The following is a 22509-nucleotide window of genomic DNA, read 5'->3' on the forward strand; positions in this document are numbered from 1 at the left end:
CCAGCAAAACAACCATACAGGAAACAAGGACAACTGATGACAGGAAAGTGCTTTGACAAGGGGAGGCTGAGGGAAAGGAGCCTCTCCAGCAGCCAGGAATCCCAAGGCGCTCCATGCCTCACAGTTCTGGCATCAGGGCTGCCCCGTGGCTGTCGCATCCCACCCTCAAGGCACCAATCTCCAGCGGCTGGAAGAGCTGCGCTCCCAGAGGATTCACACCACCAGGGAGCTGTGGAAGACGACGCTGTCCTCGGCCTGACCACGCTTCCAGGGTTCATAGCTCAGGGCAGGAGCTGTGGCCACGCTGAAGCTGCCGCCCGCAGTGTCCTTCCGCAGCCCCAGGAATGGGGCTGGCGGCTGGCAGGACGTCAGTGTGCCCGTGGTGGGGCTGGAGGAGGATGGGAAGCTCCGGAAGAGGAAGCCCACGTTTGGGAAGAGCGGCTTGACCAGGCTGACGGGGCAGAAGGCAGAGCCGGTGGGGTTGAAATGCACCTTGTTCTTGTCTGGGCAGGAAGGCTGGAACGGCTGCTCAGGGCTGGGGGAGCTGCAGAGAGACAGAGGGGATGGCACTGGGGACAGATGCTCCCAGGAGCATGGAGCAGCCATAGGGAGAACCCTCAGAGCTGCAGCATCCTTCAGAGGGCCTGACTGGGAGCTGAGCCCCCTCGGGGAGACAGCAGCACAAGGAGCCTGCTCTGTACAACTGCTGCTGCTCCTCAAGGGCTCTGCTGATCACCACCCACTGCCTGGGAGGGGATGGGACCAGCAGACCCTTCCCAAGGGTCAGCATTCCAGCTTCCTGCTCCGCACCCGGCCCGGAGCAGCCCCAGTTTGCTCAGGAATGCATCCCCAGTGGCTGCTCCCTGCTTTGAGGGGGGGTGATTGCAGCAGCAGACCCTCAGCTGCCCCCATCCCCACAGCCTCTTGCAGGACCATCCTCGAGCCCAGGGCTGCCAACACCAACTCCTGGTACTTACGAAGCTTCTTCAAAGGCCCGGACCCTCTCGCATCCCTCCGGAGGCTCCCGTTTGAACACGCAGCTGTGGTTGGGGCGAGGGGAGGATGTGAAGGCCAACACTGGGGAGGGGCTGCCCTCTGATAGGGAAGAAAAGGCACATTTGGAGCCATGTTTAAAAGAACCCAGCAGTGCCCCAACCTCACCGCGCTCCTTCAGACCCCGGGCTGGAGGCTGCAGTACTCAAAGCCCCAACCTTTCCTGTGTCATTCCCAGCTCACCCCCCATCTCCTGCTGGAAGCCACGCACCACAACTTAGCCATGACCAAAACCCTCTCTCCCATCCCTGCTGCAGCCTCCAAGCCAGCACAGACAGGGAGGAGCCACTGCCCCCCTCTGCCTCCCGAGCTCCCAACCCCTCTGCTCCAGGTTCTTACCTTTCTCTTTGGGCTCTGGCTGCAGCTCATCCACTGCACAGGAAGGTTCCTCCGTGGGCAGCCTCCCCAGGGGGTGTGGGGAGAGGTGCAGAGGCACCGAGGGGGAAGGGGAGAGGCTGCTCCAGCTGCCCCCGCCAGGCTCCAGCACCAGGGACGCAGCTCCAGAGCCTCTCTGGGCAGGCGCTGGTGCCCTGTGCCCATCTGGGACATCCAGGATCTAGGGAGGAAGCAAAGTCTTAGAGGAGGAAGAAAGCCCCTTGGCACCAGGGAAGGGGTTTAAGAGCAGCTTTAGCTACAGAGAGCAGCTGCCTGGGGTGCTGGATCCAGCTACAGGCAGAGCCCCTGCTCCAAGGACAAGGGTCCTTCTGGATCCTGTAACACTTCAGTTCCAAGCCATCTGGAGTCACTTCTCCCACATCTGCCCAGTGCAAAGGAGCCTCTGGACCTCACTCTGAGTGTCTTAAAGCTGTCAGTGAGGAGTCAGCCACCCTGAGGTTGCTACTGGCTGATCTCTCACAGCACCAGCGAGGTTTAAGGAGCCACTTGACCCAGTTTAGACCATTACATCCTAGGACAGACTGAAAGCAGAGCCAGAGCCTGTCCTGTGGCCAAGCAGCAGATACAGGAGGTGTCTTTAGAGGAAGGGATTTCCAAGAGCATGCAGAGGGTCCAGGGCAGCCCTGGGAGCTTCACTTACCCGCAGCAGCTCCTCCTCCCCCTGCTCCTTCACAAATGCTTCCTCCAGTTCCTGGTTTAGGCCTTCCAGGCTCCTGTGCAAGCAGGGGCTAAGCCTCAAAATGGGAGATGGAGAAGGGAAGCCCAAAGGAGAGTCCTGCAACACAGCCCAGAGCCAGAGGAGTTGGGAGCTGTACCTGCACAAACCCATCCTGCTCCCACAGCAACTCCCGAGGCTCAGGCTGACCAGAGCCTGACAGTCACTGGCTGCACATCACAGCACAGGGGCCTCCTGAGGCACAGAGCAGCTGGGACACGTGGGGAGGTAGGAACGTACCCGGAGGGCTGGGAGGACACTGTGGTCCCCCTGCATTCGGGAGCTCTTCTCCTTCTCTCTGCCACTTCTGCCGTGGAGCTTTGTCCTCTGCAGCTGCTGCTTCAGTTTGGCAATCTGCAAACAGAGCTGGAGCTAGAACCAGGCAAGCCAAGAGCCCTCCACCCAACGGGATCGGGCCCAATCCCTCTCCTCCCACCCACAAGGAAGTGCCAAAATTGAGATGGCTTCGACCACAAGGAGCAGCTTTGGCCTCCTCAAGAGGGATGGAGCAGAAGCCCTCAAAAGGCCTCATCACAGACGGCCCTGGTGCAGTGCCCAGCACCATTCCTCCAGAGGATCTGGGTTTTCCTCCACCTATAGAAAGCTGGGAACCACCTGGAACCCACAGATACCACGACACTGACAAGCAATGTGCTGAGCTGCAGTGGAGCTGCTTTACAATAGCTGCCTGCTAGAAGCCACCAAGACCAGTCTTTAGTTGGGTCACAGAGCGTCAGGGATGACAAGAAGGGTTAAGGTCTCATCTCCAGTAGTCTCCTGGCCTCCCACTGCCCTCCCTTGCCAGCAGCAGCCTCCTGTACATTAGGAACCAGCACAGCCCTTGCTCAAGCATTGGGAGGGGTGTAGTTTACCTCTCTGCGGTGGTCTGTGCTACCCCAAGAAGCGGAACGTTTGTGAGCACTGGAGTTGGCTTTCCCCACTTCCACATCGTGCCAGGACACTGGAGTCTGAAGTGATGAGAAACATGGCTGAGAATAATCACATTTACTGCTTTAGAGACTGTGCTGGAGGCCTAAGAACAAGTGATCACTTCTGCCCATTCACTGGCCTCTTCTTGCCTCCCCAATGTAGTAATCCCCAAATCAGTCCCAGCCTGGTTTGGGTTGGAAGGGACCTTAAAGCTCCTCCAGCTCCAACCCCTGCCAGGGCAGGGACCCCTTCCACTGGAGCAGCTGCTCCAAGCCCCTGTGTCCAACCTGGCCTTGAGCACTGCCAGGGATGGGGCAGCCACAGCTGCTCTGGGCACCCTGTGCCAGCGCCTCAGCACCCTCCCAGGGAACAGCTTCTGCCTCAGATCTAACCTGAACTTCCCCTGGTTCACTTTGAACCCATCACCCCATGTCCTGTCGCTGGTGGACAATCACCACAAGTGCCTTTGATGATCTGAAGCTCCTCTCCAACCCTGACTATGTGAGATAAAGAGCATCACCCTGCAGAAAGAAGGCAGCAGGACTGTGCTGCTGGGCTGCAGGGTTTCATGCTCGAGGCACTCATTGTGTGGAGCAGCAGCACCCAGAGGAAAAGCCTCACCCGAGGGGGAGAGCACACAAAGTGCTCCTGAGACCTCAGCCCAGCCCAGGGCTCAAAGGCACAACCAGAACCAGAGGTTGGCTGCAGCGGGGCCGGAGGAGCTCGGGTGCCTCTGCAGGTCTCAAGCGCCTCCTCATGCAGAGCAGCCTCAGCACCACGTTCCCAAGCTGCTGGCCAAGCACCAGGCATGGTTTGAGTATCAATGGGAATCAGAAAGTGCTGTTAATGTGATCAGCAAAGGGTGTGAACTTCCTCCCCCTGACCTCAGCAGGATCCCAGCAGTCCCACAGGCACAGTGCTTGAGACCAACCCAACATCCCATTCCAGTGCCTCTCCGAATGCTCCCCCCGTGTCACTGCCATTTCTGTGGGAGGCTTTGGATAACATTTGCCTCCTCCAGGCTCAGGAGGTGCAAGGGCCTGAGAACGGCTCCTCTCGGAGCAGCTGAGCTGATCTCCCCAGAGGCTACTGCAGGAACAGCAGCTGCTTTAAACAAGCCTCTTGAATCTGGATGATAGAAGCTGCTGCTCTCAAAACAGGCTTGAGAGTCTGTTTAAACCAAAGGAAGAAGGCAAGTTACCCAGAGAGGCACCAGCTTTCCCTTCTGGAAAGGGATACAGGTGATCTCCAGGCAGACAAAACAGGCTCTGAATGAAGCCCCTTCTGTAAGCAGCACTGTAAGCAGCATTGTGCTCCCTGTTGCCTACATCTCTGTTTTGCAATGCCTGTGAGCAGCAGACACCCCAGTTTGGCTGGAGAGAAGAGCAAGCCTGAACCACTGCTCTGAGGTCCTGCTCTGAGCACTCACAGCCACCCTGACCTGCGCCAGACTGAGCCAAGGAGCAGCCCAACGTGATAGGAAATCCTATGGCAAGGACCAGCCTCGCACATGGCACATCTGAGCTCATTTCCTACCTCAAACACTCTCCCCTGAACAACTCCAACACCATCATTTGGCCGTTATCCCAACGCATTGTGTCACTGTGTGTCCCGGGAGATCACACACATAAGGACAAGAGGCACAGGTCTCAGGGATGAGACCGCAGCCCTGCCCCATGTTACTGCAAGAAGCAGGTGTGTGTGAAGCTGAACTCCAGCTGCCAGGCATGGCCCTGCCTTGCAGCATGGGACAGAAACTGCCCTCAAGCCAACAGGAGCCTCCTGAGCCCTGCTTGAGGACACCTGAGCACCAGGGTGCACAAGACAACTCAGGCCTGAAAAGGAAGCAAAGCTGCTGCTTGCAGTGGGAAGGCTGCAGAGCTGAGGGCACAGACACGTCCCAGCTCTGAGGGCAGGAGGAAGTTACAGAACCTTTTGTACTGTGACAAAACCACTTCCTCCGAGACGGGAGGGAGAACAAAGTGCTCTGCACAGCACCAGAGAGCCACGAGCTCTGCCCCTGTGCGGGGCTGGCACCCTCAGCCCCACACTGAGCAGCAGCCAGACAGAGCTCTGCAGGAGCTCAGTGAAGGGGATGAACGGGTGCTGATGACAGAGAGAGGCCCAGGTTTGGGAGCTCCTGAGCCTGAGAACGGGGCAGGAGCAGCAGAGTGCCAGGGTTATGAGGAGGTTCTCAGCTATCACCAGCCAAGCACAGAGGGGTTTGTGTGTGAAGCAGTGGAGATCAGTGCTCATTTCACAGGCATTGTGCAAGGTGAAGCTGCCATTTGCAAGGCTCCTGCAGGTAATGCTGAACGGCTGCAGCACCTATTCCCTGCCAGGAGTGCTCAGCTCCATGCCCACATAGGAATTAACATAGTAATGGCTTCCATTCTAGGAAGAAGGTGTCCCTATTCTCCAACCTATTCCCCAAACGGGCCATCTGCAAGAGAAACTCATTAGTCCCAAAGCACTGGGGTTAAGTGTTCCCACCATAAGGCCAGAGCTTCCCTGCCTAGGAATCAAGTCAGGCAAATTCTTTCCCTTCCTTTCCAGCATGGCCTCTGCCCTCAGCAGAGCTCCTGGGCACTAGAACTGGAACAAAAGCAGGCAAGAACACTTTGGAAAGGGACAATGGAAGTTGGAATCCAATGGAGAATTTCCTGCAAACAGCCCAGCAATAAACTGTGGAATAGCAAAGCTCAAACAGGGAGTTCAGAGGCTCAATGTGCTGAATAAACCACTCATTGGGCAAACCGATGCCCTTATCCTCCTGAATTCCTCCACCTCTGCAGATATGGCATCATTTGCTGCCATAGAGCAATATTTACAGGTTGCTAAGAGTTCCTCGAGGACTGGAGCTCTTCCATCCTCCAGCAGAGCTGCCTGTGCCAGTGAGCCCGTGGTGGGAGCATCCCTGACTCCTCACAGCCTGTGGCACGCAGCCCAAGAGCTTTATATAAGGACTTGGCCCAGGACCACAAGCCAGGAAACACTAAAGCAGCATCGAGCCAGTGCTGGAGAAGGGAGCCAGAGGCCATCTGCCTCCAAACAAGGCCAAGGAAATTCTAACTCTGCATCAAAGTGGAATCAAGTGAAGCTGAGAAGCAAAAGGGGGAAAAGCCTTCCTAGAAAGCTGCAGCTGGATGGGTGGAAGGTCAGTGTCTTCCCTATTCACCCCCATTTACAGCTCACTGCAGTCCCGGGCCACAGACCTCAAGGGCAGTCCGCAGGTGGTTTTACCTGGGTAGCTTTGTCACTCATGCATGAGGTGGAAGCTCCTTCAGCATCCCGAGGCCACTGTCCCAGCAGGTAGGAGCCCACGATGGTGTCCAGCGAGGACGTGCGGCGCACACGGGGCTGCCGGGGAGGGCAGCTCTTCTCCAGGGCAGCAGCACAGGGAACACTGGCTGCACAGGGGGAGGAAAGAACGTGAGACTTCCAAGGCCAAGGCTCAGCAGTGTCACAGTTAACAGGCCTGGACATGGCCTAGTGAATGTATCTTTTTCATCAGCTAAAATCACATTTTTGAGCAGTGGAATTCAAGCTGTAGGTGAGGGAAGAGCAGGAACTAAAAGCCACATGGAAGTGCAAGAGAAGCATCAGGCCCTGCACAGCCACACCTCACAAGGGCCACACTGGATTAAAGGCTCATTGTGCAGTTCCAGGCACACTCCCTGCTCCCAACAGTTAACAAGTACCATGAGCTCCAGTTTAGAAACCCAGGAGTATTTGTGGCTTCCTCTTCAATGCCTCATTGCCCACACAGGCAAAGTCACTTGTACCTCCACTACATGTGACTGCATCTGTCTCTTCCTCTCCTGCTGCTCAGAGGAACTGAACCCTCCTGCAGCAGGGCAGCCCCATCCCACACTGCTCTGACAGTCCATGGACCCCAAAAGCTCTCTGATAAAACCAGAACATCCCAAGTGACTGGGGTCACCTTTGTAGTCCAAGCCTCCAACATGGGCACTGTGGGCAAAACCAGCCTGAAAGAGCTCAAGAACAGACACAACTGATATGGTTTAGGGGTGGACTTGAAGGTCTTTTCCATCACAGTGGATTCTATGGCTGAGAGCAGAGGAGACCTGGCCTCCTACAGTGACAGCTGTGATGGTTGACCACCATTCATGCTATTGATGCATGAACAGCAACAACTGCTGCTCCTTTCCACAGAGCTCTGCCACTGAACAGTCCAGGGAAGGGCAGGGTGCTGCTGGGTGCAGAGGCTGCCTGCACAGTGCCTGAGGCACTGAGGCAGGGTGGAGTGTCCTGTTTACAGTCCCTGTGCTATTATCATCGCTCTGCACTGAGCCTGCAGAGCTGCCACCTGGCCACAGGCTCTGGAGCTGGTCCAGGCCAGCTCCACAGCTGAGAAGTGTCAGGTTGTGGGGCTGTTCCTTCCCGTGTGACACTGAAGCTGCTGCAGATAACAGAGCCCTATCTCCAGGAGCCATTTGGCTGCCTCCAAACACTGCTCAGGGCTTTTGTGCAGGCACACATTGTGCAGGCTGGTGGAAAGCAGGAAGTCTTCAGATGTGCAGTGTCCCTGCTCTGTCCCAGCCACAGCAGCAGTGAGCTCAGAGATGCCTCAGTCTCTCTAGAGCCAATCTCAGCATCTAGAAAGGCAAAACAGGAGTCTGCAGTAAACTAAATGCAACTCCTAGGGTCACTTTTCACTCAGGAATACTGAGAGCCGGACCTGACAATCATGGCACACAAAACTAAAGTTCCCCTTACTACCTGGAGTTGTAAAATGTTCTTCCTTCCTTCCTGCCCTCTGCAGATCTCACCCTGGGGAAACAGAACCTTCAGTATCAGAAGCTCAGGGACACGTTGTTCCGAGCCTGATAGTTGTGGAGTACATCCCTGCAAAGGTCTAACTTCAAGAGAGGAAGCACAAAACCAACAGTCTGTGTTTAAATAGCAGCAGCTTCCCAGTTAACCATGGGGCAATGGGCAGAGGCTTGCCACAGACAGAAGCTTGCCCTGCATTCTGCAATATTCAGGTGGACCAAATGGGTTTGGATGTAGGGTTTGAGTTACTGGATGTGGCAGGGAGAGCCATGCCAGGATGGAACCAAAGCAGCTCTGTCAGTAACTAACCTGTGCAAGTATCTGCCACCCCAGTGGAACAGAGATTACTGTTACACTGGTATTTCACATCAGTGTCAGCTTCCCCGTCTAAAGCCTGATCTCCTCATGCTCTAACACATCTTATTCAGACGATGCCCCAGTTTTGGGTGCAGTGAGATAACAAAGGCCTAAGTTTAATTTCTTATGATCACAGCAGGACCTTGTGCCAGCAACTTTACTGTTAGATAAAGTATCTCCATCAAAGCAGGCAGCTGGATGGGTGTCAGTGTCCCCACTGCAGCCCAGCACCGCTCCCTGCATCTGCCACATCCTCCCACCCTCTCTGCCTGGAGATCTCTATAGAAATAACTTTCCTGCTGCACAGCAGCCACTCAGACACAGTTCAGGTGGTACAAGAAATGCTGGCATTGCTGTGGTGCTCACCAGGGCAGCAGCTCCCCCGGTGGAAAGGAAATGAGCATTCCTACCATGGCAGAGCACTAAAAGCACCCTGGGTACATCTTCAGAACCATCCTGCTTCCCGAGCTATGGCTCAAACCCACAGCTCAGGTGTAGAGCAGGTCTTGGCCACAGCTTCTGAGCAGGCAGAGCAGGAGGTGAGGCTGAGCCACAGCAAGAAATCCAACAGCTTCCCCTCTCCTGTCCTTGTCTTCAGATGCAACTGGAGCAGACACAGGCAGGACTTGCAGAGGATGTTCAGAACAGGGAATCCCACTTCACCTCACCCTGCACAATGATACCTGATCAGCAAACTGCTCTTCTGAGGCCCAAACCCACTTCAACCAGGCATTCCCAAGCAGCAGAAGTGGGAGTGAAACCAAGACCAGAACTGAAGCTTCACCATTAGAACACATTTAAATCTCACTGCAGTTTCCCTGCAGTTGAGCAGTCCCCATCTTTACCAGAGCACAGACTCAATCTTCACAGGGAATTCAAGAACTGCCTTTCCAGCATTGTGCCTCTCTCCACACCAAAAGGGGATGTGAAGGTGCAGGAACCCATCCACTGCAGTCGGCACAGGCACGTCCTGGTGGCACACCAAAGCATTGCTGCTGCATTCCCCGAGAGGACCTTACCTATCACACCACCTGAAAGCAAGGCAGGATTTGGCCAGAAATAAAAGCTTTTCCTCTGGGAATCCCAGGATGAGATGAAAGGGCCATTTCCTTGTTCTTCATGAAATCTGAAATCCTGGTTTGACCACTGCAGGAATCTGCAGATGTGCTGGAAAACACAGAGGCATTTCACAGGAATTCATGGCACGGTCAGAGCTAACACCCAAGAGAGAAGCAAAGGAGATCAAGAGCCGGAAAGGTGCTGGGAGGGGAGGTCACGGAAGCTGGAGAGGAAAAGATCCTCTCCACAGAGCCAGCTACAGGCAGGTCTTTGTAAGGGGGAGAGCTCCAGCTTTAACCAGCAATGAGGAGATCAGGAGCCTCCAGAACGTGCTTACTCAAGGCACCAAAGGACAAACAAGGCTCTAAGTCCTCACTAGCGGAGGGGTCTGCACAAAACCCCTGCTCAAGGCAGGGACACCTCACACCAGACCAGGCTGCTCCAAGCTGCAGCTCCAGCAAGGGACACATTGGCCATAGCTTAAACTCACAAACCCTTTGCTCTTAAAGCAGATTTACAACTGAAAGGAAACTCCCACCCACACCAGGATGGGATTTCACAGCTCTCTGCTGCTTTGAGTCAACTGCACCACAGAAACAAAGCCCTCAAAGCCCTCAGCACACTGAAATCCACTGCGCCTTCCGGCGGACAGGCAGAAGCTGTGGTTGAACCACAGTGTCTGCCCATCCTGCCTCTTGCCCAAACCACACACACCCAGAGCCCAAACCGCCCCAGAAAGTACCTGCTCTTCCCAAGCACAGTCCTCAAAGAAACCCCATGAGAGCCTTCCTCTGCTTCAGCTCCTGACTGGCACAGAGAGGAGTCACCACCAAGGGGGACATTCCAGGGGCAAAGAGGGTCCTACAGCTGGTTGAGGAGCTGGAGCCCCTTCTGATACAGCAGGAACCTGCCCCCCATGGGCTTTGCTGAACCGGCCCCAAGGGCTTCACAACTGGCCCTGGAGCACAAAGGAAGCAATTCCGGCCTTTGTAATCACTCCCCTGGTTCCAAGCTGTGTTGAATCCAGCTGGAGAGAGCTGCCCAAAGGCCACAGCATCTGCAGATAGCACTGAAAGGAATGAAGAGGGGACACCAGCAGTTCAAGCTGTCTTTCGAGGTTTCTGGATGCAGATGCTGTTGAAGAGCATTTCCCTTCAACACAGCTCCAAGCCTGAAGCTGAACCCCCCGTGATGGAGGGAAAGAGCTGAACTCTTCACCTTTAACTTCAGGCTTTCAACGTTTGCTTTCCAAATGAGAAAACAATCTGAGGAATTCCAACATCCTCAAGGCCTCAGGTTGAAGTGCACAGCTCCTCCAGCGAGCCCAATGCAGGACACTGCTTTGGTGGGACCTTCAAGCCCATCTCTCACCCACTGACAGGGGCTGGAAGTGCTTCTGCACTGGTTTGCACAATGACATCGCAGGAAGAGCAAGCAGAAAGCAAGCAGATGGGCAGCAGCCTTTCATGAGCAAAAGACTGGTCTAGAAACAAGTAAAACCTTGTTCAAACATTAGATCTTTAGGACCTGCTCACTCTGCTCCCGGAGCACACACATGGCTAAGGCGCTGCCAGGCTCATCCATGTCACCTCTATCAGAAGAGTGAAACCCAGGCAATGAATCTGGAGCTGTGGGTTGGGGTTTTCCCCCTTCTTTGTTAACCCTGCTTAAATCAGCATCTGGGCACCAGGATGACTGCACAAGGCAGGGATCTCACTCTGAGGATGAGAAACCTTTGATTGTTGAGGCCTTGGAAATCTTCCAGTAGAGATAAAACAAAGTCAAATGAAAACTGAATAAAACATCTTTGGTATTTCTACAGTTACAAAGGTGGGAAACAAGGAAAAAGAAGGTTTCCTGTCCCTCACACAGACAGAACCACATCAATCACACTAACACTGGATGACAAGCTCTCTTCCTGGCTGCTTGCAGTAAAGCCATCTGCCTGGAGCCAAAGCCCATGAGAAGCTCCTGAAACAACTTCTCAGCCAGAGAAGTATCGCATGTGATAGACCTTCTGCTACCTTCCTGCTGCCTCTTCTAGCTGGGGAGCAGGACACCAAAGCTAACAGAAGCTCAGGGTTACAGCTAGCCTAAAGAGTGTAAGCACAACAGCATTATGCATGCAAGAGTTGCACAGAGCAGCCTCAGGCTCAAGCATGGCAGGAACTGTACAAACTCCGTTATTCCTGTTCCTGAATGATTCCAGGAGAAACTGAGGCACAGGGAGGAGCAGCAGCTTGCCCAGTTATGCAGCAGCTTTCAGACAAGCATGGAAACCATTCCCTCCCATTATTTAACAACCACACAATCTCCTTTGAGACTGCTGTAATTTCCTGGAGAGCCAAGCCCACATCATCAGGTGGTTTCAATGGCAGCACCACAAGTTTCACTTTTAATGCAAAAAAGCCTGTTTAATACAGATTCCAAGGGGGAATTTATTGGTCTTTCTTGGAGACCTTTCTTGTCCAACTGGGAATCCCACTAACCCAGGACTCTCACCTTGAGCTGCAGGAGCCACAAGGGAAGTGCCAAGATCAGCTCAGTGCAGCCAGCGCTGCTGCTTACCCAGGATTTCACCATCCAAGCTTTACACACAGAGAACTCATTGCACTGCGGTGCTCAACATCATTCCTCTGCCAGGGCTAGGCCAAGCACTGGGGGCTGGATTCCCAGTGAGCAGTCAGGCAGTGCAGGGCTCACCACACCCGGAACAGAACCACTGCTCTACACAAGTGGGTTCCTTCAGTTCTCCACTCCCCATCATGGGGAAACCTTTGCTCTGGTCCATGCAGCTGCATTGGGCAACCCCAGCTGAAAGAAAGGGTCACAAAGCATTCAAGGCCAGGCTGGATGGGGCTTGGAACAAGCTGCTCTGGTGGATGAGCTTTAAGGTCCCTTCCAACCCAGCCCAGGATTCTATGAAATAAGAACCCACCCAGGGTAAAGGACCTGGGAGTTTCCTGGTTCCTCTGGAGGATGCTGCCATGGCAGGGACAGCTCAAACTGACTGCAAACAGCACAGGCACTGCTGTTACCCCACTAAGCTCATCCCAGCCCAGGGAATATGGAACCTCAGCAGTGTTAGAGCAGCTGCAGGGCTCCAGCTACCCCAGGAGCTGCCAGGAGCCACCTAAGCTGGCAAAACAAAGGATGCAACAGGGATGGGCCTGGCCTGCACCTGAAGAGGCTCAATTACAAACACAAACCTGCTGCATCACTAAAGAGAGAAGGAATGAAAAGAACCCCAGACACTGACCCCACTGACACCCATCACCACAGCCTGGATCACTAAACAGCAAGTTACGTTCTCTTAAAGTATTCTTAGGCCTCCTTCCTGGCATCCCCCAGCTCTTCCTTGGAACAGAAGCCCTTTGAGAGCCTCAGCAGCTGCTCCTCATCTCAATGGGATCCTCTATGATCAGAGCAGCTGCAGGATCAGACCCAGCTCACCCTGCACCTCTTCTTCCAAAACCCCTCTCCAGCAGCACAGAGCTCCAGAGCAATCCGGAAAAGCAGCAGAGTCAAGTGAGGAAAGAGGTGCTAAAGCAATAGATTTCCATGCTGGGCTCCTAAAAGGTAGGAGGAAAAGTGTCAGATGATGACTCACCAGGATACCAGGTTTTGGTTAAACACTGCCAGTTTACTGCTCCAGCTCCCACACAGGCAGGCAGCAAAGTGGAGCTTACAAAGAGGCAATGGAAATGTGAGCACTTCCAAAAGTCTGGATGAAATGACTGTGATTGAGAGGAAAAAGCCCAGCTCCTCGAGCTGAACAGGAGGCACAGAGCCAGGAAGAAATGAAGAGCAGCAATTCTGGCTCGTGGCAGCAGAGCTCCAGCTGCTCTGCCCTCAGAAAGCTGCAGGTACACTGCAGGGCTCCAATGCAAGCCGGAGCCCGCAGGCTTTGAGATTTCCTCTCTTTTCTTTATAACATCAGAAGCTACTGAGTAATTACCCCATTAAGTGCAGCTTCACCTCCAGCTCAGCAGTGCTGAGGGAAGGATTCACCAGCACTCCAAAAAATGTATTTCATTAACTTGTTTCAAATGGAAACGGAGCCAAATGCTTTTTAATAGCTCCTGTGATCAATATGAACCCTGCCAGGGGCAGGAATGACGCCAAGTCCCAAGTAGGGAAACACAAGACAGTTGAGGGCCATCAGTTCTCATTGCAGGATGAGCTCTGGCCTCTGCAAAGCAGATTAAAGACCTGCTGCTTTAAGCAAGGGACAAGCACTCTGAATGCCACAAAGATCAGCTGGCCAAAGCTGGACTGACTGTCCCCTCTGGCCCCATGAGTCTGTTTAATCTTATATTTAAACCCCCCCCAAAAGTGTTTCTTTGTTATTTTAATACTTCTGGAACCAGCAAACAGCCAAGCATGAGCCCAGCATCCACCCCACCAACAGCCACAAGTCACACACACGAAGAAAAGGCAGAGGCTATGATTAGGTCACCCAAAAGCTGCATTTCAATGGGCATTCCTGCAACGGTCAGAAAACTCAGTACCGCAATGAGGGACCCGCTGCCATCAGCGCAGCACCAACTGCCCTTCACCAAGCCGGACCAGCAGCATCACACGCAGGATTTGGGTGCTTTTCTTAGCGGGGGAACCACCCCCAAACCGGCAGCTCGCGGTGGCCGCAAGCACCGACACGTCCTGCCCTCCGGGGCTCCCTCCGCTCACCGGCCCTGGCATCGAACCCCCGCTCCCGTCCTTCCGTTGTGTTTCACTTCCCCCCGCACAGCGCACACGGCACCAACCGCACGGGCCCCGGTGCTGGGAACGAGCCGCTTCACCCGCGGCCTCCTCCCGGTGCTGCTCCGGAGCCCGGCCCCGGGTCTCCCGTTACCTGCCCTGCCCCCGCGGCGCTGCTGCAGCTGGAACGGGACCGTGGCGCGGAGCGGCTGGAGCCCCCCGGCCATGCCCGCCCCGCCGCCGCTCTGAGGCCCCGTGCTGCCGCCGCCGCCGCTTATCAGCGCTCCGGGGGTGGGCGGGGCCAACGGGGCGAGCCCGACGGTCATTGGCTGCCCGCAGCCACACGCCCCGCCCTCCTTAGCGGAAGCCAATGAGAGCACTATGCCAGCTCCGCCCCCGCACGCCCTGTCACGGCAGCCAATCGCAAACGCGGCCGGTCTAAAGAGGCGTCGCCCCTCACGCCAGAGCCAATCAAAGAGTAAGGAGAGGCTCAAGCCGTTCCCACCCCGCAGCTGCGCACAACCAATCGCAAGAGCGGATTGGTGGGTAACGCCCGCCCCGCTGCGGATCAACCAATCGCAAGGCTCCTCTAAGCCCCGCGGGTGTTAGTGTTCGGCGTCCGGGCCGAGGGAGGCTGGTCCCGGTGCCCTGGTCCCGTCCCGGTGCCCTGGTCCCGGTGCCCTCTGCAGCCCTGGGGCAGCGGGGCAGGGCCGGACACAGAGAGGGCGGAAGGAAGCCGGAACCCAGGCGCGATCGTGGCGCTGCCTGCAAGGGGCCGAGGGCTTTCCCGGGGCTCTTCCCACGCGGAGCTCGGCTCCGAGCCCAGCGGCTGCTCCTTGCCTTTAAAGCATAACCCGCGTGGAAAGCCCCAACGGAGGCTTTAGTGCTGAGTGAGCTTCCAGCCGTGTGTCCCCTGCAGGCATCCCGGCCCACTCACAGACCGGTTTGTGCTGGAAGGGACCTTAAAGCTCCTCCAGCTCCAATCCCCTGTAATGCACATGGACCCCTTCCACTGGAGCAGCTGCTCCAAGCCCCTGTGTCCAACCTGGCCTTGAGCACTGCCAGGGATGGGGCAGCCACAGCTGCTCTGGGCACCCTGTGCCAGCGCCTCAGCACCCTCACAGGGAACAGCTTCTGCCTCAGAGCTCAGCTCAGTCTCCCCTCTCTTGGGCAGGTTCAAGCCATTCCCCTTGGCCTGTCCCTACATCCCTTGTCCCAAGCCCCTCTCCAGCTTTCCTGCAGCCCCTTTAGGCACTGGAGCTGCTCTAAGGTCTCCCTTCAGGAGCCTTCTCTCTTCCAAGCTGAACAACTCAAAGGACATTGTGTTTCACCCTTTCCACTTCCATATCCACACTTCACTTACAAGCAGACTCTATCTGCTGTGGGTCCAGGCCTATATTCTGCATCCCGATGGACACAGGTATGCAGGCTGAAGGAAGCATCTGCCCAAGTGCAAAGGGTGAGGCTTGATCTCTCTAACCCAGGAGCCTGGGAAGCTGTGGCATGGCTCGATAACAAGAGAGGGAAAGGCACGAGGTAGCAAAGCAGCCCGGGCTTCATGCCAAGCTGTCTGGAGAGGAGAGGTGGTGGCAGCAGCAGGCAGCTGGGCTATCACTGCAGAGCAGCGTTCCCCATCATCGTCCAGTACCTCTGCTCATGAGGCTGCTTCTATTTGCGTGTCATTAAGGAACAGAGGGGAATAGGACAGTGCTGCCTCCTTGCTTCTAGAAACACCCTGCAGGGAAGAGGTGGCTCATAGGGCAACGCTGCAGTTACTGAAGGAAAAGACGGGAGGTACCTCCTGTACCTCCTGACAGAACAAAGAGACCACAGAAACCACAGCTTTGGTTATGAGAGCTCAGTAAACAAATAAGATGCCACCCATGGAACTAATCTTCCTTATCTCTTCCAGCAAGGAGAGCTGTGAGATCTCTGATAAGACAAACCCAGTCACAGAAGGAGGCACAAGGATCCCTGCTCAGGACTGTGCTAGGCTATGGGAACATTCCAGAACAGCAACAGTGTTAGGGTATATCCCTTTCTCAGAGTTACCAGCATTCCCCTGAGGACAGGTCAAGTTGCTCTGGTCATTTAGCCTTACAACCTAAAATTCCTCATTCAGAGGGTCGTTAAATGTCTCCTCTCCTCGAAGCTCTTCCCATCCCAGCTCCCACTGCAGCAACAAGGTAAAACCAGACCCTGATGCAATACCACTCCTCCTGAAAGCATTTCCTTCCCAAGGCCCACAGCAGTTATTTGAGGAACCCTTCAGAGTCCTTCCAACCTAGAAATTCAAATTCACCTTTCAGTTTCTCTGCCTTTTTAAGACTGCAACTGGAACCCAATACCCACAGCTGGAACAGTGTAAAACTCCTCTGGGTTAGCATAAAGGAGGTCACAGAGCTGGGCCTGTTCTCATCACACCTCATGCTACAAACACAGCAAAGGAATACTGTAACCAAGTGGTTTATCACCACCTGAGCTAAGCTCCACTCTGCCTCAAGCCCAAGTTTTGCTTTCACCAAATGCTTCCCTCAAGGTTTAAACCCACACATTTTGCTGTAGGATGTAGGATGAGGCAGGAAAGCACCAACTGTCACCTATCAAATGGGCTACAGCCATTCCAGCTCAGCTGAGTTGCACATTATCAGCCAGCCAAGTTTATCTGCAACAAGAGCAGCCTTTCCGTAACCCTCCCCACAGACACACCACAGAGTAAGTGAGAGAAAACTGAAGTCCTCCAGGCTCCACTCTGGCCTACACACTGCAGTCATCTCCCTGTAGTTCAGGCTCCCAGTGACGTGCTGCATAGTAGCAGAAGTAACACCATTTCTTACAACCTCTCAAGGGCTGCACATGAAGGATCCAACTGCTCCTCATCCTCTGCCTGCTCTTTTCCTTTGCTTCTGCCCCTGCAGTTTCTCCTGGCACAGGAGAGCTGAGCTACCCCACACCAGAGAACTGTTCTCAGAGCCTCAGAAAGCACAGCAAACAATGAGCAACCACCACACAGCTTCCCAGTGATCAAATCCATCTCATGGCTCTGGACTGACCTATTTGGCACATTCCTGAAAGTCACCTTTTAATGCTCCAGCACTGCCCTGTCCCTCAGTGTTTACAGGAGACTATGTTTGTGTAGCTGGCCTTCCCTTCCCATTGGACACCTCTGAGTAGACCCTGCTATGCCCTGCAGAACTGCTCTCCCCCATTCTTCAGTTCTACATTAGGGTCACTTGAGGAAATGACAGGCAAACAGGACACATGTGAGGCTGACCAGTTGCCACTGCAGTCCTGTCATTCTGGTCCAGTGCTCAAGTCCTAAATGAGATTATATTTCTGGCTGTTTGCTATGGGTAGGAGGGAGACAGAGCTTAGATTTAAAGTCCTGATCAGCTGAGCATGAACGTGGAAGATCAAAGGGTCATTCAGCACACAAGCTAAACTTTCCCTCATTGTCCTTGAACAAAATTCCTCTCTGAACAGTGGAGTAAAATGCCTGTCTGCTTCCCACTCTATCCCCAAGAGAGATGGCTGCGTTTCACTGCTGGGCAGTTTCTGCACTCGAATGTTTTGAGACAGAAAAGCTCTAAACGGCAGCAAGACAAATAAAACTGCAGTTTATTAAAAGAGACTAACAGATTATTCACCAGACCAGCCAAGCATCTCACAGTCTGGTCATGCCTGCAGTGAAAACAGTGGGAGTTTTGGAAACAGAGCATAAGCCCTGCTAGGAGTAAGGAGACATGATGAAATCTATCATTTTCACTAAGGCATGGCAAGGCAGAAGCTTCTCCTAATAGTATGAATCATCAATACACCAGCAGGAGAGTGCACTTAAAAGTAGTCACTGAAGCCAGCACTGCCATCAGAGCATGGAATGGAATACAAGCAGGGCAAGTCAATCAACCAATTCAGACCAGGCAAGGGACTCAAAACTACAGCTGTACCAGACATGTCTCATACCTGCTGCTGCAACATCCTCCACTGCTGCTTGGGTTCCTTCTACCCACTCTGAGAGCCATCTGATCATCCCACTGCTCTGGCCCTGCAGCTTTTCCTGCTGGAAAAAGACACACCAGGGATGGAATTTATGATCTTCTTTGGGATCCTTTCATCCTACACTTGCAGAAGTTTTGCACGAGATGTTCTCCAGGAAGGGATGCCAGCTTGCTCAGGAGAATGGCTGTTAAATCAGCTCTCCAGTTTTAGGACAGGCAGTTTACACAGAGGAGTGTCAGCAATTACAGCTCCAGTTCAGCCATCAGCCTGGCAGCTCAGGGCTGCCTTCCTGCTTCTGGAAACCCCTCTTTCATTAGTGGAGTAAGCAAAGGCAAGTTCTGTCCCTACTACACACATGCAACCCCTTCTTCATACCCCCAAAGTTCTTCCTACAACCAAGATATTCACGTCAGCTGGAAACTGAGCTACAAAGTCTCACACAGACACCTTATGAAATAGGACTGCCCACAGGATGGGCTCAAAGATGCCAAACAGGATAAAGTTTCACCTTCACTTCCCACATCAGTGTCATTTTGGTGACAAATGTTTCTTAGACCTGTGAAAGTCTGTGTCATTGAGCTGAACAAGATGAACAGAGTTTTCCTTTAAGGAAGCATGCAGCAGACTTGATTGATTAGGAAGCAAGGCACTAACATCAGTGCCAGTCAGTTGGAGAGCTCTGCCTAGACTGGAAGGAACGTATTAAAGGAGCAGATCCAAAATTCAAAAGCAGACAAGAAAAGCCAAAGAAATTACCCATTTTGGCAGGAACAGGATGAGGATGGCATAAAAATATCTGGCATGTTAATAGGCATTAGTCCTGCCAGGGCAAAATGGGGCTTTATTGCAACTATTTAGTAATTAGATTATCTTGTGAGACTCAGGGGAGACAGGGAACCAGGAAGTGCAGCTATATTCAGCTGTAACTGAGAAACTTCTGCTTTCAGCAGAACTCAAGTTAGGTCTTTTTTCCATTACAATTAAAAAGAAGAGAAAGATTTAGGCCAAACAGGACTGACCTTGCTCCTGCTGCCAGCAAACACAGCTCTGCTGGGATGCCTGCATGCCAGAGCCCCAGGGAAACAGTGAGTGCATGGATTCCCTTCAAGTTTACCAAAACACCCCAATCCATCTGCAGCCAGTTGTGTTCCCAAAGACCTTCACTGTGGTACATGGCCAGGATTCTCTGTCCATGGGGCTTTGGTGCTTATTTATACAAGTCAGCATCAATTCAATTGAAAAGCAGCTTTATGAAAACCAACACAGACACATCCAGCTGTTTGCTGAGCTGTCGGCAACCCAAACCCCTCCAAACTGGGGTCCTCCTGATGGGCACCAGCTGATGGAAGGTTTTTCTAATGCAGAAGTAAAAACTGCTCTGCCAATCTGCAAATAAATGCCAGAGGCTGGATGGCTTCAGCATCACAAGGGAGTGAATTAAACAGCCCTGATGCTGGTGGGTTTGCTTCTCGAGGCTACCAAGGCCCACTGCAGAACTGGCCTCTTCAACTGCAAACAGAAGTAAAGACTCAAAACCACAGACTTTCTAGCAGGTTCAATTCTGTGTCTTGCACCTCCTACCATTTGTACACAGGGATCTGCACTGAACCTGCCTGCACATCATGGAGCATCCTTTGCCAAGAACCAACTTCGAACCTCTCAGTGAGGGACAGGCTCCAAACCCTGCTCAGAGCCAGGCCAGTGGAGATCAGGTTGCTCAGGCCCTGTCCAAAACTACACTCAGCAAAGAGCAGCCCTCAGTTATCCTACAGGAAAAGTGCCCTTGTGAGAGACTGACTAACTCCCAGTCTTTATGACACATTAAATTGGATGAGGAATTCTTCAGGCTTTCTGTGCTTGGCTCAAGAAGTTCTCTGATTCTGCTCTATCAGCTACACCTCCCTAAAGCCCAAGCATTAAGCTAGAGCCCAAACCAGAGGGAAGCCACCTCTACTCACCTTCTGAAGACAGGAAAGTAAAAGCAGCTGCCACCATCCTGGGTCTGCATCTCTGGACACCAGTGCTCTGGATATCTGCAGCACTTCCTCATTACTAAGTCCTTCTGCAACTTCAGCCCCCAGAGCTGCATTGAGATTGTACCTAAAAGCAAGGAAGACGTATTCAAGTACAGCACTTCACATACCCCTCTGGTGTATTTTCATTATAGTGCTTCTCTCATGTGCTTTAAAATACACTGAAGCAGGTAAGTCAGCCCTGCAGGAATGCAGCACAACAAATAACATGCATCAGTGGCAATGTGGCACCTGCATATATTCAATAACCAAGGCATTAAAAAAAAACCAATCCCTTTAGTGTGATTTAACATGAAATTTCAAGTCACCAATTGCTATAAACGTCTGTCAGAGTGAAGAGACTACAAATCTATTGTAAGCAGCTTATTGAAGGGGGCTTAACCCCAGCAGAGATCCTCCTGAGCAGAAGCCACACCAGTTTTGCTCCCTCTCTTCCCCAGTTTCAGTGGCTTGCTGAGGGTGAAGAAGCAGTTTCAGGCACTGACATCTAGTGGTGATGCCAACACGGAAGGCACCTGCCTTAAGTCGCACTTTCCTTGGTGGTTTTCCATAGGACAAAGCAGTTTCAGGTCCAGTTTCTTCAGTCCCAGCCACTGGCCCATGGCCAAGGGCTCTGCACATCTTTGCATACAACTTAATGCAAAAGATGCTTTTATTTCTGCTGGATTTGGCACTGCAGCATTGCAGCAGGAAGTGAAATCCTTGCAGCGTGTTCTGCTGGGAGACCCACACATAGAGAAGAGCTCCTGCAAGCTCTGCTGTGGTCATAACGGGATCCAATTATTGCTCTCTTGAGAGCAAGAGACACCTCAGCAAACGTCAGGCCTCTTCCTCCCTCCTCACTGCCCCCTTCTCCACAGAGCAGCTACTCTGAACTTACACTAAGTCCGTGCTCCAACTGCACAGAGGGCTTATGCTTTGCATACCCATTTGAATGGCCAGGAGGTGATATGGCAGCACAGGGAACTGGGCTCCTGGCTTGTGTTCACCTCTCCACAGGTCATTAACCACTCACTTCCCTTGGCTTTGCCTTTCCAGTAACATCCTTTCGGTGGTGGTGAAGTCCTGTCAATAGGCACCAACAGGAACACCTGACTGCAGACACACACCTCAGGAACACTGCAGGCTCTGGTTCTATTTCAGTTCTTTATCTGATACACTTAAGCACTGTGGCTTTCAGAGATGATAGGTTTTGAACAGGGAATCCCAAATTTACCTTAAACATTTGAAGTCAGTCTAATACCCCCAGAGCATCACACTCAATAGCCCAGCACCAGATTGGGCCCAGCTGCAACTGGAAATTCCATTACATTCTAGGCAGTCTTTTCCTTATGAAATAAGCACAACTCCTACATGTGTGTATGAGCGCTGGACACGAACACGCAACTCCAGCTTCACATACCACACATCCTGCTTCCCATTCCTCTCTGCTCCGCCAAGAGCAGAGGTGTTTCATCTTGACTGTGTCAGGTTTGCCTTTCATATTTCACAGGAGACTGGATACACCTAGGAGCAGTAACAAATTAGAATGACAAAACCGGTGCTATTTGTAATGTACCCTCATGAGGATTATAGGATTAGGCCTCGAGAATCCTATAAATCCCTGAAGATAACCCGAGCTGGAAAGAAATCCTGTGTTTGATTAAATAACGTTCTTTTTAACCCAGGTCTTTACATAAATCATAGAATGATTTGGGTTAAAGTGTCCTCAAAGCTCCTCCAGCTCCAACCCCTGCCACAGGCAGGGAAACCTTCCACTGGAGCAGCTGCTCCAAGCCCCTGTGTTAAAAGGGTTCAAGCCATTCCCCTTGGCCTGTCCCTACAGGCCCTTGTCCCAAGCCCCTCTCCACGTTTCCTGCAGCCCCTTTAGGTTGTAGTTTCTTTCCTATTCCTTTCACATTAATGTCACTGCTATATTACATTTAACCAGCTACCAGCCTCATCACAAAGCAGGAGCTCCCAGAGAGCGCAGAGGGTGCAGGAACCTCCGCTCCACACCCCCACGGTGCCTCAGCAGCTGCGGCCAGCTCCGGCTGCCCCGTGAGGGAAGCACACGGCCAAGCTCCACCACCCGGCCCCGGGGCTGCTTCCAACCATTAACTAACGACAGCCACTCCGAATGGGAGCCCCCAGCAGCACCTCAGCCCTGCCCGGAACCGGGGCAGGCCTCTCCCCGCAGCAGGCCGCGGCTCCCCCTCAGCGGCAGGGAAGCAACGGGGACTCACCGCCTTCCGCCGCCGCTGCCAGCTGCCCGGCCCCAACATGGCTCCCTGAGGGAAACCCGGCTCTGCTTACCCGGACCCGCTGGCTTCACACCCGCACTCAAGATGGCGGCCACGCCGCTCCCGCCAAGAGCCCTCAGCCCGCACCCAAGATGTCCGCCCGCAGCTTCAACGCCGGCTGCGCCACCGGGATAACTGCCCGAATCCAAGATGGCGGCGCCCGCTGGCGTGAGGCTTGCTCGGGGGT

At 53.5% G+C, this 22509-nt stretch overlaps 1 protein-coding gene across 7 annotated transcripts; it reads right to left on the reverse strand.

Moving 5' to 3' along the window:
* Positions 1 to 37: 37 nt before the first annotated feature.
* FAM117A (family with sequence similarity 117 member A) lies at positions 38 to 22456 on the reverse strand. Of its 7 annotated transcripts, none has more exons than XM_031042601.2 (11): positions 22266 to 22456; positions 21443 to 21546; positions 19966 to 20107; positions 17972 to 18065; positions 6338 to 6504; positions 3037 to 3132; positions 2405 to 2518; positions 2090 to 2224; positions 1393 to 1609; positions 978 to 1095; positions 38 to 544 (listed from the first exon to the last, which is right to left on the reverse strand). In XM_031042601.2, exons 4-11 carry the CDS (start codon positions 18036 to 18038, stop codon positions 214 to 216), a joined length of 1245 nt encoding a protein of 414 aa, XP_030898461.2. In that variant the 5' UTR covers positions 18039 to 18065; positions 19966 to 20107; positions 21443 to 21546; positions 22266 to 22456; the 3' UTR covers positions 38 to 213. The 7 variants fall into 7 exon arrangements, with proteins under 7 accessions (XP_030898461.2, XP_030898460.2, XP_030898463.2 ...); XM_031042600.2 differs by having other exon boundaries at positions 17972 to 18068; XM_031042603.2 differs by lacking the exon at positions 17972 to 18065 and having other exon boundaries at positions 22266 to 22455.
* Between the last annotated feature and the right edge of the window lie 53 nt (positions 22457 to 22509).

This window comes from Melopsittacus undulatus, chromosome 17, assembly GCF_012275295.1.
Source record: "Melopsittacus undulatus isolate bMelUnd1 chromosome 17, bMelUnd1.mat.Z, whole genome shotgun sequence".
NCBI classification, from domain to species: Eukaryota; Metazoa; Chordata; class Aves; order Psittaciformes; family Psittaculidae; genus Melopsittacus; species Melopsittacus undulatus.